Source organism: Anabrus simplex, chromosome 2, assembly GCF_040414725.1.
Source record: "Anabrus simplex isolate iqAnaSimp1 chromosome 2, ASM4041472v1, whole genome shotgun sequence".
Taxonomy (NCBI): Eukaryota; Metazoa; Arthropoda; class Insecta; order Orthoptera; family Tettigoniidae; genus Anabrus; species Anabrus simplex.
Genome location: NC_090266.1, coordinates 1,093,013,257 through 1,093,027,765, shown reverse-complemented (window position 1 = coordinate 1,093,027,765; position 14,509 = coordinate 1,093,013,257). Strand labels below are relative to the sequence as shown.

The window sequence follows — 14,509 nt, the reverse complement described above, 5'->3', positions numbered from 1 at the left end:
TTGTGGTGGAGGACAGTGTTGTGTGTGGTGTGTGAGTTGCAGGGATGTTGGGGACAGCACAAACACCCAGCCCCCGGGCCATTGGAATTAACCAATGAAGGTTAAAATCCCCGACCCGGCCGGGAATCGAACCCGGGACCCTCTGAACCGAAGGCCAGTACGCTGACCGTTCAGCCAACGAGTCGGACGATTTCGTAAATTATACTTGCATTTACAGTCTGATAAGGGAATAACATTATTTCAAATGATATGTTTAATTTTATGTATTAATATCCCAACGAATAACAGTCTCAGAAATAAGAAGTAGGCTCAGACGATAGAGTTCTGGCCTTCTGAACAGAGCTTAGCAGGTTCGATCCTGGCTCACTCCGGTGGTATTTGAAGATGCTCAAATACGTCAGCCCCGTGTCGGTAGATTTACTGGCATGTGAAGGAACTCCTGTAGGAAAAAAATACTGAACAATGGTGTCCCAGAATACCGAAAAGTAGTTAGTGAAACGTAAAAAGAATAATATTATTGAATCCGTCGAACGCGAACAAGTGGTAAGGGAAAATTGCCAATCAACAGATAGGAATTTTAAGAAACAGATAAGGGGTCTGGCGGGAGCAGATGTGTTGTAACATTCAGTTACCAACATAAACCACTGTTTCTATAACGGCATGATTTCATGCACCCAAGTGTACATATAATACACCAAAACGTCCAGAATGAACTGTTTGTTACATATAATTTCTACTTTCCCAAACCATTTCCATTCCAAAAATTCCTCTCAAGTCCACTGCACTGTTTTTGAAGTTATATTGCATTTGATATCAAATAAAAATGAAAAGAATGGCATATGGCTATTAGTGCCGGGATGTGTCAGAGGACTTCGGCTCGCCAGGTGCAGAATTTTTGATCTGACGCTCGTAGGCGACTTGCACGTCGTGCTGAGGATACAAAGAAGATGAAGACGACAGACACACCCACTCCCCGCGCCAGGGGAATTAACCAGTTGTGGTTAAAATACCCGACCATTCCTGGAATCGAACCTCGGACCCCTGTGACGAACGGCCAGCGTGCTAACCAGTAAGCCATGGAGCCGGACAAGTGAAAATGAATAATCAAAACGTTTCGAACATTTTAAAATACAGAGCCTGAAGAAACATATGTTTATAAAATGTATACAAAATTTGTGTCGATACTGCTAATATTTCCTTAATTATCCATTATCATTATCGGCGAAACAGCAGCATAACAGCATGGTTAGCAGATTTTTTTATTTGTAACCTACAATTCTATTCTGTAGTTTGAGGCAACTGCCATTGGCAATTTCATAATAATAATCATAATAATAATAATAATAATAATAATAATAATAATAATAATAATAATAATAATAATAATAATAATAATGTCAAAAATTGCTTTCACAGCCGCAGATCTTAAAATCACAGCAATAGAACCCGCTTTTGGGTGGTTAGGCCGTGTGCATTATGCAGAGTTTCGTCCAGACGTGCCAAATGCTGTGATTTTAATAATAATAATAATAATAATAATAATAAAATGGTTAATGTCCCACTAACAATTTTTGTGATTATCTGAGACGCCGAAGTGCTGTAATTTCGTGTTGCACGAGTTCTTTTGTGCACCGGTAATTCAACCGACTCGTGGCTGACGTATTTCAGCACATTCAAATGCCAACGGGCTGAGCTGGGATCGAACCCGCCAACTTGAACTCTGGAGTACAGCGATCTACCGCCTAAGCTACTCAGCCCGGCAGCATTTCAATACAACGATTAACTGAATTAATAAAATTATATATTACCCTATAATTTCACACAGTACATCTGGTTAAATTGAATAAAATTATTGTCTGGATTTAGAGTTGTACCATATGGGCATGTTCATTAGGTCCAATCACTTCAACCAAACACTATATATAATCTATATCAGACACGTTATTTGAGTTCCGAAATACATTTTATTTCCTACGAACAGCTTCATCGTTTAGCTCCATAAAACTTTTATTTTTATTTTTACAATTTGCTTTAGATGGCGACGATGTGATAACAAAGGAAAGGAAGCGATCGTGGACTTATTCAAGTCAGCCCAAGCAAATGCTGGTGTGAAAATGGAAAACGACGGAAAACAACTGCCGGCAGTCGTGTTTGAACCCACTATCTCCCGAATGCAACCTAACAGCATTAATCATTAATTAGTTCAGGATAACATTTCCGGAAACAAGTATAGCATCTTCTGGTAGAGGTATGCGACTTTCCAGAGAAAGAGAGAAAACTTAATATTGTATCTGCCATTCGTAATTTATTTACGGCCATGACCCGATGACGTGGGTCCTGAGGACCGAAACAATGTGAATCATAGCTTTAATTTTCAGAATGCTATCCAAGCTAGGAGAAAGGGAGCTAAGCAATGCAATAACGCTTTTATACTTTGAACCATTGACGGTGGAGCAGTCTATCACAATATAAGGCTTATGTTCATCAGGAGACAGAGTTACACTTGTATGTATAGTACATAAATCAAATATTATTATAAAATCCCCAATCACTGTGCAGCTCACACCCTTCATCGCCTCATGAGCAAGTGCGAAGGGATTTCTGGAAGCACCACGCTCCCCTCGTGCAACCTCATCTTCAACCCATCAATCCCAGAATCCCCTTTCGCACATCCTCCCCCTACCACGTGTGATAAACTGCCACTCCCGCGCCTTCTCTGAACCAACAAGCGTGACGTTCTGCCAGTCTACACAAATCCTCGGATGAAAGTTGCGAATCACTATTTCTTACAGGTAATTTTGATAGAAACACTGGCTCATGAGTGATAGAGAAGAATGAAAGGAAATTTGTCTTCCTCTAGAAGCGTGAGCACGTATAGGCCTACATTTTCCATACAATGGTGAAAATTATTATGTGAATACAGTATATAACGTATTGAAAATGAAAATCCACAGCCTGTTTCCAGTCATTCGACAGGGTCAGGAATGGAATGAATGAAACCCCCATCTAGCGGCGAGGATAGGAATTGTGCCGGCTGCCGAAGCCTGTCGCACTCCTCAGGGGCAATGATTAATTAATGATAGATGAAATGAAATGATAATGGAGTGTGTTGCTGGAATGAAGTATGACAGGGAAAACTGGAGTACCCGGAGAAAACCTGTCCCGCCTCCGCTTTGTCCAGCACAAATCTCAAATGGAGTGACCGGGATTTAAACCACGGAACCTAGCGGTGAGAGGCCGGCGTGCTGCCGGCTGAGCCAAGGAGACTATTGTTTAGCGTATTATTGAGTGAAATGATCTGTAGTGTACCCGTCAACGAAAGGTTATCTTTTGTAACTGCAGCAGTTGTGCTACCTCCGCGGAGAAGTATGGCAGAAGATAAAAAGGACAACGATAACCATTCTTTGTAATGTTATTATTGTTAAATTTAATGGACTTGGAACATCGTAGGCCATCGCATTTTGCTTTCTTCTGGCTCCACTATATTATGCCATTCGATATCTGGGATTTCAACCTCCTCTCATATGAATCCATCCTTCTTCATTCTTCGAGTTACGGTTCGTTCACATTTTTGAGTCATCTTGATCTTTCTGATCAATAAGAGCTAGCACTGGTTTGCAGCTTATAAAATCATTCACCACTACAATCACTACCACTGGCATTTAGTTTGTACCACGAAGACTGAACAATATTTCCAAGTTAGTGATTCTCGCCGTTGTTAGACTTAGCAATTAACATCAAAATTCCTTAATATCTGCATTATTATAGCTCATACGGTAAGAATGTGCAACATGTAAAAGATTGGAAATTATATTGCCCATTGCATTTCTTACATAGTGTCCGGCTCCATGGCTAAATGGTTAGCGTGCTGGCCTTTGGTCACAGGGGTCCCGGGTTCGATTCCCGGCAGGGTCGGGAATTTTAACCTTAATTGGTTAATTTCGCTGGCACGGGGGCTGGGTGTATGTGTCGTCTTCATCATCATTTCATCCTCATCACGACGCGCAGGTCACCTACGGGTGTCAAATCAAAAGACCTGCATCTGGCGAGCCGAACATGTCCTCGGACACTCCCGGCACTGAAAGCCATACGCCATTTCATTTCTTACATAGTAGTATTTCCGGAGATACTTTGAGGAATGTGAAAAGTGTAATAATGGTGAATAGCACCGTTATAATTCCTCGTGCTCTAAAAACGCAAGAAACATAAGAGTACGGGAAATTACCTTTTACACCACTTTTATTATGTTCAGATTTTCGATGCAGATAATATTAACAGATAATTTTTATATTTCCTTTTGCGGTCCACTAAATATTGCTCTGGTTTGTGGTGTGGGCTACTGTACTCACGTCCTAGTTCGTGAACTAAGGGCAACGACTGAGTAGCCTAGGACCTAGGAAATGGGAGGGGTGAGCCACCTAGAAGGTAACGCCTTCTCTCTGGCCAGGAGATTTGGCGGGTTTGGAGGATTGATGGAGTTGGAAGAGGGAAAAACGGTGATGTGTTTAAGTGGGGGTGTGTTGGAGGATTGGCCTCTTGGCTAAGGGAAGTGCTGTTCCTCAGTGCTTTATTAAACACACACATATATATATATATATACAAAGATTTATGGATATTTAAAAAGATACATGTGCGATTTTACAACCAGGTTGCATATGGTGGCGTGACGAAGTGAGGGGTTTCTCTAGGTTGAGGGAGAAGCTGGAGTGCTATGATATGGTACAGGGATGAGAAGTTTACCAGGGAGGTGAGTAGGAGGCTTAAGAGGTTAGGAGGAGGAGGAGGGGGTAGTGGGAAGATTGTAGGTGGGGGTGGTGGATAGTTGCTGGGTGGATGTGGCAGAAAGCGAAAGCGAAAGTGTGGACGGGGAGGTTGAAGAGGGGGTGCAGGCCGGGAGCTGCCCTTAGAACCGGAATACCAGTTGCGGTTGAATACGAGAGGGCATTTCGAGGATATATTCTGAGAGCTGTTCCTCCTAGTTGACCTCAGGCGGCTAGGACTATGCAATCCACCGGTGGTCCGTAACTTGTTATATGAAATATTCTCGCTGAGACTATGTCTAAATAGGCCAGCATCCGGCTTGAAAGAATTTATCGGGCTCAGATTATTTTGAGAAAGCCTGGAGTGTGACTGCGGAGTTAAATTAGACTATGGCATTGGTAAGTGGGGAACTGAGAGTGAGAATTAAAAATCGTAGTGAGTGGGGAGAAGATATGGATCTACGTTCAGATGGCCTTCACTTGAACCGCAATGGTCCATATCACATGGGGGTTTGTTTAGAAGAGATATAGGGAGGTGTATCCAGGGAAACGGGGAGAAATAAGGAGGAGTGATGACATAGGAAGCAGGAAGTCATGTACGGATGCCATAAAATTGTTAGTGTACAACGGTAGAAGTATTGTAAAGAAAGGAATAGAATCAAATATATTTACCAAATATTTGAATAGGAATTGAATGAAAATGAAGTGGCGTATGGCTTTTAGTGCCGGAAGTATCCGAGGACAAGTTCGTCTCGCCAGATCCAGATCTTTCCGTTTTAAGGACGCAGGCAACCTGCGCATCATGATGAGGATGAAATGATAATGGAGACGAGTCATACACCCAGCCCCTGTGCCAAAGGAATTAATGAATTATGGTTAAAATTTCCGACCCTGCCGGGAATCAAACCCGGGGCCCCTGTGACCAATGGCCAGCACGCTAAACAATTAGCCATGGAGACGGACAGGAATTGCATCGTGGCTGAGGAGTGGAAGCCGATTCTGGTTGCGGAAATTTTCTCCCGGAACTGGAGTGCTTATTGTACAGAGAGTTTAGGAACGATAGGAGGAGGAGTATTAATACTTCTGAAAGAAGAATCTGTAATCTACGAAACAGTTAAGCATGGAAAATATGAACATCGATCAATCAATAATGATCTGCATTTATGGCAGTCTCCCAGGTGGCAGATTCCCTATCTGTTGTTTTCCTAGCCATTTCTTAAATGATTTCGATGACATTGGAAATGTATTGAACATCTCCCTTGGTAAGTTATACCAATCCCTAACTCTCCTTCCTATAAATGAATATTTGCCCCAAGTTGTCCTCTTGTATTCCAACTTTATCTTCATATTGTGATCTTTCCTACTTTTAAAGACGCCACTCAAACTTATTCGTCTACTAGTGTCATTCCACGCCATTTCTCCGCTGACAGCTCGGAACATACCACTCAGTCGAGCAGCTCCCAGTTCTTCCTAGCCCAAACTTTGCAACATTTTTGTAACGCAACTCTTTTGTCGGAAATCACCCAGAACAAACCGAGCTGCTTTTCTTTTGATTTTTTCCAGTTCTTTAATCAAGTAATCGTGGTGAGAGTCCCATACACTGGAACCATACTCTAGTTGGGGTGTTACCAGAGACGTACAAGCCCTCTCCTTTACATCCTTACTACAATCCGTAAACACCCTCATAACCATGTGCAGAGATCTGTACCCTTTAATTACAATCCCATTTATGTGATTACCCCAATGAAGATCTTTCCTTATATTAACACCCGGATACTCACAATGTTCCCCAAAAGGAACTTTCGCTCCATCATCGCAGTAATTGAAACTCAAAGGACTTTCCCTGTTTGGGAAACTCACAACCTGACTTCTAACCCCGTTTATCATCATGCCATTGACTACTGTCGATCTCACAACATTATCGAGGTCATTTTGCAGTTGTTCACAATCCTGTAACTTATTTATTACTCTATAGAGAATAACATCATCCGCAAAAAGTCTTACCTCTGATTCCACACCTTTACTCAAATTATTTATATATATAAGAAAATATAAAGGTCCAATAATACTGCCTTGAGGAATTCCCCTCTTAATTATTACAGGGTCAGATAAAGCTTCACCTACTCTAATTCTCTGAGATCTATTTTCTAGAGATATAGCAACCCATTCAGTCACTCTTTTGTCTTGTCCGATTGCACTCATTTTGCCAGTACTCTTCACCCTATCAAATGCTTTAGACAGGTCAATCGCGATACAGTCCATTTGACCTCCAGAATCCAAAATATCTGCTATATCTTGCTGGAATCCTACAAGTTGAGCTTCAGTGGATTTACCTTTCCTAAAACCGAATTGCCTCCCATCGGACCAGTTATTAATATCGCAAACATATCTAATGTAATCAGAAAGAATGCCTTCCCAAAGCTTGCACGCAACGCATGTCAATCTTACTGGCCTGTAATTTTCAGCTTTATGTCTATCACCCTTTCCTTTATATACAGGGGATACTATAGCAACTCTCCATTCATTTGGTATAGCTCCTTCAACCAAACAATAATCATATAAGTATTTCAGATATGGTACTATATCCCAGCACATTATCTTCAGTATATCCCCAGAAATCTGATCAATTCCAGCCGCTTTTCTAGTTTTCAACTTTTGTATCTTATGGTAAATATCATTGTTATCATATATAAATTTTAATACTTCATTAGATTTAGTCACATCCTCTATCTGGACATTTTCCTTGTAACCGATAATCTTTACATACTGCTGACTGAATACTTTTGCCTTTTGAAGATCCTCACAGACACACTCTTCTTGTTCATTAATTATTCCTGGAATGTCCTTCTTGGAACCTGTTTCTGCCTTAAAATACCTATACATACCCTTCCATTTTTCACTAAAATTTGTATGACTGCCAATTATGCTTGCCTTCATGTTATCCTTAGCTGCCTTCTTTGCTAGATTCAAATTCCTAGTAAGTTCCTTCTAAAGATAATAGGCCAATCGGTGTCTTTGGGGTGTAAAGATCTGATAAGGCTGCAGTGGCGGTGATACGGCCTTATGTGATACGATGCAGAAAGGAATGTTATTTTAGCGGATGATCTCCATTTAACATTAGTTAACTGGGAAGAGAATGCAAACGACGGAAAGCATGACCACAAATTGTGAATAAGTTAATACCGAAGGACAGCTGAATCAGAAAATGACGGAACCAACTAGAGGGAATAATGTTGTAGACGTGGTGCTGATAATAATACTTTATGATGATGCTTGTTGTTTTAAGAGGCCCGACATCTACGTTATCGGCCCCGTGGTACTAATAAAACCAGATGATCTCTATAGAGAAACAGTAATAGTAGATGGTATATGTGGTCATGAAACTCTGTCGTAGTTAGAAGTAAATGTGATAGATAGGAAGGTTGTAAAAGTAGGATTATTTGGCAATACCATATGATTGATAAGACAGGCATGGGTAAATTTTAAAAGACAATTATTATCAATGGGAAATATAAACAGTGCATGGGACGGGTTTAAAGAGATAGTTGAGAAATTTTGAAACAGGTGTTGTTGTTTGAGTCATCAGTCCATTGATGCAACTCTCCACGCCACCTTATTTCGTGCTAACTTTTTCAATTCTATGTAACAATTGCATCCTGCGTCTGCTCTAATCTGCTTGTCATAATCATACCCTGGTCTACCCCTACCGTTTTTACTTCCTACACTTCCTTCATGAACCAACTGAACAAGTCCTGGGCGTCTTAAGATGTGTCCTCTCATTCTATCACTTCTTTTCGTCAAATTTAGCCAAATCGATCTCCTCTCACCAATTCGATTCAGTACCTCTTCATTCGTGATTCGATCTATCCAGCTCACCTTCAGAATTCTTCTGTAACACCACATTTCAAAAGCCCCTCTTCTCTTTATTTCTGAGCTGGTTATCGTCCATTTTTCACTTCCATACAATGCCACGCTCCAGATAAAAGTCTTCAGAAACCTATTTATAATTCCTATATCCATGTTTGAAGTGAGCAATTTTTTAAGAAAGCTCTTTCTTGCTTGTGCTAGTCTGCAGTTTAAGTCCCCCTTACTTCTGCCATCCTTGGTAATTTTACTACCCAAGTAACAATATTCATCTACTTCCTTTAAGACTTCATTTCCTAATCTAATATTTACTGCATCACCTGTCTCCGTTCGACTGCAACCCATTACTTTTGTTTTGGACTTATTTATTTTCATCTTGCACTCCTTACCCAAGGCTTCGTCCATACCATTCAGCAACTTCTCGAGATCTCCTGCAGTCTCAGATGAAATAACAATATCATCAGCAAATCTCAAGGATTTTATTTCCTTTCCTTGGAATGTGATTCCATTTCCAAATTCCTCCTTCATTTCCTTTACTGCCTGTTGTATTTAAACATTACTACCCAAGTAACAATATTCATCTACTTCCTTTAAGACTTCATTTCCTAATCTAATATTTACTGCATCACCTGTCTCCGTTCGACTGCAACCCATTACTTTTGTTTTGGACTTATTTATTTTCATCTTGCACTCCTTACCCAAGACTTCGTCCATACCATTCAGCATTTCTGGATATCTGCTTCATTTTCAAGGCCCTGGATTCTTATCACTGCAGACTGATTTTTATACAGATTGTAGACAATTCTTCGTTCTCGGTATGTGATCCCAATCACCTTCAGAATCTGAAATAGCTTGGTCCAATCAACATTATCGAATACCTTTTCTAGATCTACGAACGCCATGTACGTGGGCTTGTCCTTCTTAATTCGATCCTCTAAGATCAGACGTAAGGTCAGATTGCTTCACGTTTCTTCTGAAGCCAAATCGATCTTCTCCCAACTCAGCTTCAACGTGTTTTCCCATTCTTCTGTAAATAATACATGTTAACATTTTGCAGGCACGAGGTACTAAACAAATGGTGCGGTACATTTCACACTTGTCACCACCGGCTGTCTTGGGAATAGATATAACAACATTCTGCCGAAAATCGGATGGAACTTCTCCTGTCTCATACATCTTAAACACTACATGGAATAAACTTGCCATGTTGGTTTCTCCTAAGGCAGTAAGTAATTCAGAGGGAATGTCATCAATTCCAGGTGCCTTGTTCCTATTTAAGTCTATCACAGCTCTGTCAATCTCTGACCTCAAAGTTGGGTCTCTCATTTCATCAGCATCAACAGAGTCTTCTTGTTACAGAGCTGAATCATCTACATCTTTACTTTGATACAACTGTTGGATATGTTCCTGCCATCTTTCTGCTTTGTTTTATTTCCCTAGAAGTGGCTTTCCTTCTGAGCTCTTATTATTCATAAACCTAGATTTCTTTTCTTGAAAGGTTTACTGTGTTTCCCTGTATGCAGCATCTACCTTTCCTAGGACCATACACCATTCGACACATTACACTTCTCCTTCAGCCATTCTTCCTTAGCTACCTTGTACTTTCTATGCACTTCATTCTTTAATCGCCTGTATTCGTTTCTGCCCTCTTCATTTCTTGCATTCTTGTATTTTCGTCATTCATCAATCAGGTCTAGTATCTCCTGAGTCATCCACTGATTATTATATGATCTTTCCTTCCTTCAAAACATTTCTTCAGCAGCCCTACTGACTTCAATTTTTATGACTATCTACTCTTCCTCTATTGTGTTTCCTTCAGCCTTTTAACTTAGTACTTGTGCAACATTTTCCTCACACCCTTTTCATTCAACGTGTCTAGATTCCATATCCTTGCGTTCCTTTCCTTCTTCACTTTCAGATGGCATTTCATGACCAGCAAGTTGTGGTCAGAGTACACGTCTGCTCCTGGGAAAGTTTTGCTATCCAACACTTGGTTCCTGAAACCCTGATAATCATAATGAATTCTATTTGATACCTTACCATGTCTCCGGGTCTCCTCCATCTATACAGACGTCGTTTGTGGTGTTTGAACCAAGTATTAGCAAGGACTAAATTATCAACAATGCAAAATTCAACCAGCCGATTTCCTCTTTCAGTCTCTTGTCGCAATCAGAGTTCTCCTACTGTATTACCCCCTCTTCCTTGACCCACCACCGTATTCCAGTCCCCCATCACAATTAGATTCTCGTCACATTTTACATATTGTAATAAATATTCTAACTCTTCATATATTCTTTCAGTTTCCTCATCATCCACTGAACTAGCAGGCTTATAGACTTGCACTATCGTGGTTGGCATTGTTTTGGTGTCTATCTTGACGACAATAATTCTTTCACTATGCTGGTCGTAGTAGCTTACCCGCTGCCCTATTTTCTTATTCACTATTAAACCAACTTCTGCATTTCCCCTGTTTGATTTTGTGTTGATAATTCTGTAGTCGCCTGACGAAAAATAATGTTCTTCCTGCCAACGTACTTCACTTATACCAACTACACCTAACTTAAGTCTATACATCTTCCTTTTCAGATTCTCCATCCTACCAAAACCATTAAAACTTCCAATATTTCACGGTGCGACTCGTAGAATGTCTTTATCCATCTTGCTGATGATCGTCCCCTCTCCTGTAGTCCCCACCCGGAGATCCGAATGGGGGACTAGTTTACCTCCGGAATATTTTACCCGGTAGGAATCCATCATCAGTACATCATTCATACAGAGAGAGCTGCATGTCCTTGTGAATTCGTTACGGCTGTAGTTTCCCGTTGCCTTCAGCCGCGTAGCAGTATCAACACAGCAAATCCATGTTGTGTATTATTACATGGCCATATCAGTCATCATCTAGACTGCCGCCCTTGCAACTTCCGAAAGTCTGCTACCCCCGTTTCGATGAACCATTCGTTAGTCTGGTCTCTCAACAGATACCAATCCGACATGGTTGCACCTGCGGTTGGGCTATCTGCTTCCTTGGGACGCGCAAGCCTCCCCACCGCGGCAAAGTCACATGGTTCGCAGGGGAGGGGAAACAGGTATGCAACTTCAAAAGTAGTAAATAGTAAGAAATGGCAAAGGCCCATTATATTACAACATTGAAGGAAAGAGATTAAAATGGAAATGCACATTAGGAAGAAATATTAGAAATGTTTGCAGAAGTAAGGAGTGATTGAAGGAACTAACAAGGATACTGAATTTAGCAAAAATGTCAACTAAGGATAATGTAACGGCAAAGCTAATTGGCAGCCATATGAATTTTAGGGAACAATGGAATGATATGTATAGATACGTTAAGGCATAGTCATTTTTCAAGAAGGGAATTCCAGGTATCATTAAGGAGTGAGGTGAGTGTATATGTGAGGACTTACAGAAGGCAGGTTTATTTAGTCTGCAGTATATAAAGGTAGGTGGATAAAAGGATAATATCCAGATAGCGTAGGCAACTGATACTGGCGAATTACTGAAATATATCTATGATCGTGAAGACCAAAAAATTCAAACGTTGAAGGCTAGAAAATCAGCTGGGATTTATAAGATTCCTGGGGATATAGTAAAGGCAATGGGTTGGAATATAGTGCTGTATCCGAGACACTTATTTGATTACTGGTTGCATGAAGGAGCGATACCAAACGAATGGAAAATTGCAATAGTAATCCCAGTGTACAAGAGAAGAGGCGATAAACTTTAGGTGAAGAATTACAGGCCAGTCAGCTTGATATGTGTCATTTGTTAGGTCTGCATACTTTCTGGTTATATTAGATACGTTTGCGAAATTATTTACCGGTTTGATATGAGGCAGTTCAGCTTTAGCAAAGGTTATTTCAGTGAGGCTCTACTTGTACAATCCAGCAAGATATAGCAGATACATTATAATCAGGAGGTCAAATGGACTGTATTGCTATTGACCTATCCATGATTTTTATAGGGTACATGATGGGAGTTAGCTGACGAAAATGAGGGCTATTGGACTAGACAAAAGAGTGGTTGGATGGCTAAATTTCTAGAAAACAGAACTCAGAGAGTAAGAGTAGGTGAAGTATTTTCTAATGGTGTAGTTATTAAGAGGGGGTTTCCTGAGAGCAGTGTTACTGAACCTTTATATTTTCCTGAATTGTGTATAACAGACACGATTAAGGAACTGGAATCATAGATAAGGCTATTTTCGGATGATTTTATACTGTAAGCGTGGTATGTTACAGGGTTGTGAGCGATTACAAAAGAGACCTAGACTATGTTGTGAGGTGCACAGCGGACAATGGTATGATGGTAAAGGGGATAAAAGTCGGGTTGTAAATTTCACCAAGGGAAAAGTCCTCTCAGTTTTAATTACTGTGGTGATGGAATGATAGTATCTCATGGGGATCACTGTAAGTACCTAGGTGTTAATATAAGGAGTGACCTTCACTAGGGTAATCACACTAATGAATTGTAAAGGCAATTTACATATCTCTTCACATGGTTATGAATGTAATTAGGTATTGTAGTAAAACTGTAAAGGAGGGGGCGTGTAAGTCTCTGGTAAAACCCTAGTTAGAGAATGGGACCCACATGAGGAATACGTGGTATGAAATCTTGAAAATATCCAATGAAAAGCACCACGAATTCTTGTTGGTGTTTTGCGACAAAAGAGTAGTGTCACGAAAATGTTGCAAACTTTGTGCTGGGAGGACTTGGGAGTAAGGAGACGAGATGCTCGACTGTGTGGTATGTTCCGAGCTGTCAGTGGAGAGATGGCTTGGAACGGCATCAGTAGACGAATAAGCTGGAATTCAAGAGAAACAATTGGGGCAAATATTCATTTATAGTACGAAGGGTTACAGATTGTAATAATTTTTCTAGTGAAATGTTCGATAAATTTCCAAGTTCTTTGAAAATATTTAAGAAATGTGTAGGTACACAATTGGTAAGGAATCTGCCTCCCGGGCGAAAACCCTAAAAGCAGGTCATTGATGAATGAATAGGAAGAAACTTGCCTCAGTGTATTCATCGTGTTAGCGTTCAGATGAGGATGAATTTGACATTTGCTATTCTCATGTTCATGAACACTTACTAGAGCTTATTGTGGCCGACAGATTCAAAGGCTTTAGCGTACTAATGTATTTCTCTAATTATCTTCCCTTCTTTCATAATCCGGCGAATGTTAGGACTTTGATCTGTGCTTCCTCTGGCTTTACGGAAACCGGCTTGTCCCTCAGGCAGTTCTGTGTCTATATACTTCGGAAGCCTATTTTGCGTCATCAACAATAACTTTGATAGCGTGCAAGATGAGTATAACTGTCTGGAAGTTCGAACATTCTTTGGCACTGCCCTTCTTTGGAATTGACGAACCCAGATTTTTCCAAACTTCTGACCACTGTTGGGTTTTCCATATCTGGTGACATATTGATCCATAGTATGTAGGAAGATGTATTAATTTTTTATTTTCAGTCACATTATGCCGTGGCCGTCATGTCTGTCTTGTAACATTAAGTAGAAATTCAGGGATCCGTCCCGTCATTTGCCTGGAAGTGAAAATGTGAAACCATAGAAAAGCATTTTTCAGAACAGCCGACGGTGGGTCTGAAACACACTCTCGTCTGGAATGTAGTTGTGGCGTGTGTTAACTCGGGCGAACACTCCACTCGGTGTTTGGTTCAAGTAATGCAAACAATTCAGTTGTATCCACTTCATGTTCTTCTTTCTTCTCCTGGGCTTTGTAACATGGATATGTTTTTGGGAAGCGTGTCGGTCTGGAATTAGCGTCCTTCAAATCCAGACACCATTGTAACCATGGCAACCAGTGTTCGTCTATGTACACTAGGTCAGTAGCGTCATCTTACTTTCTTCTTGTAACT

General features: G+C 40.6%; 1 protein-coding gene across 1 annotated transcript; it reads right to left on the bottom strand.

Moving 5' to 3' along the window:
* Positions 1-8,342: 8,342 nt before the first annotated feature.
* Positions 8,343-9,029, bottom strand: LOC137498505 (uncharacterized). The gene has a single exon (XM_068226087.1). The coding sequence runs from the start codon at positions 9,027-9,029 to the stop codon at positions 8,343-8,345; it is 687 nt and encodes a 228-aa protein (XP_068082188.1).
* Positions 9,030-14,509: the final 5,480 nt, after the last annotated feature.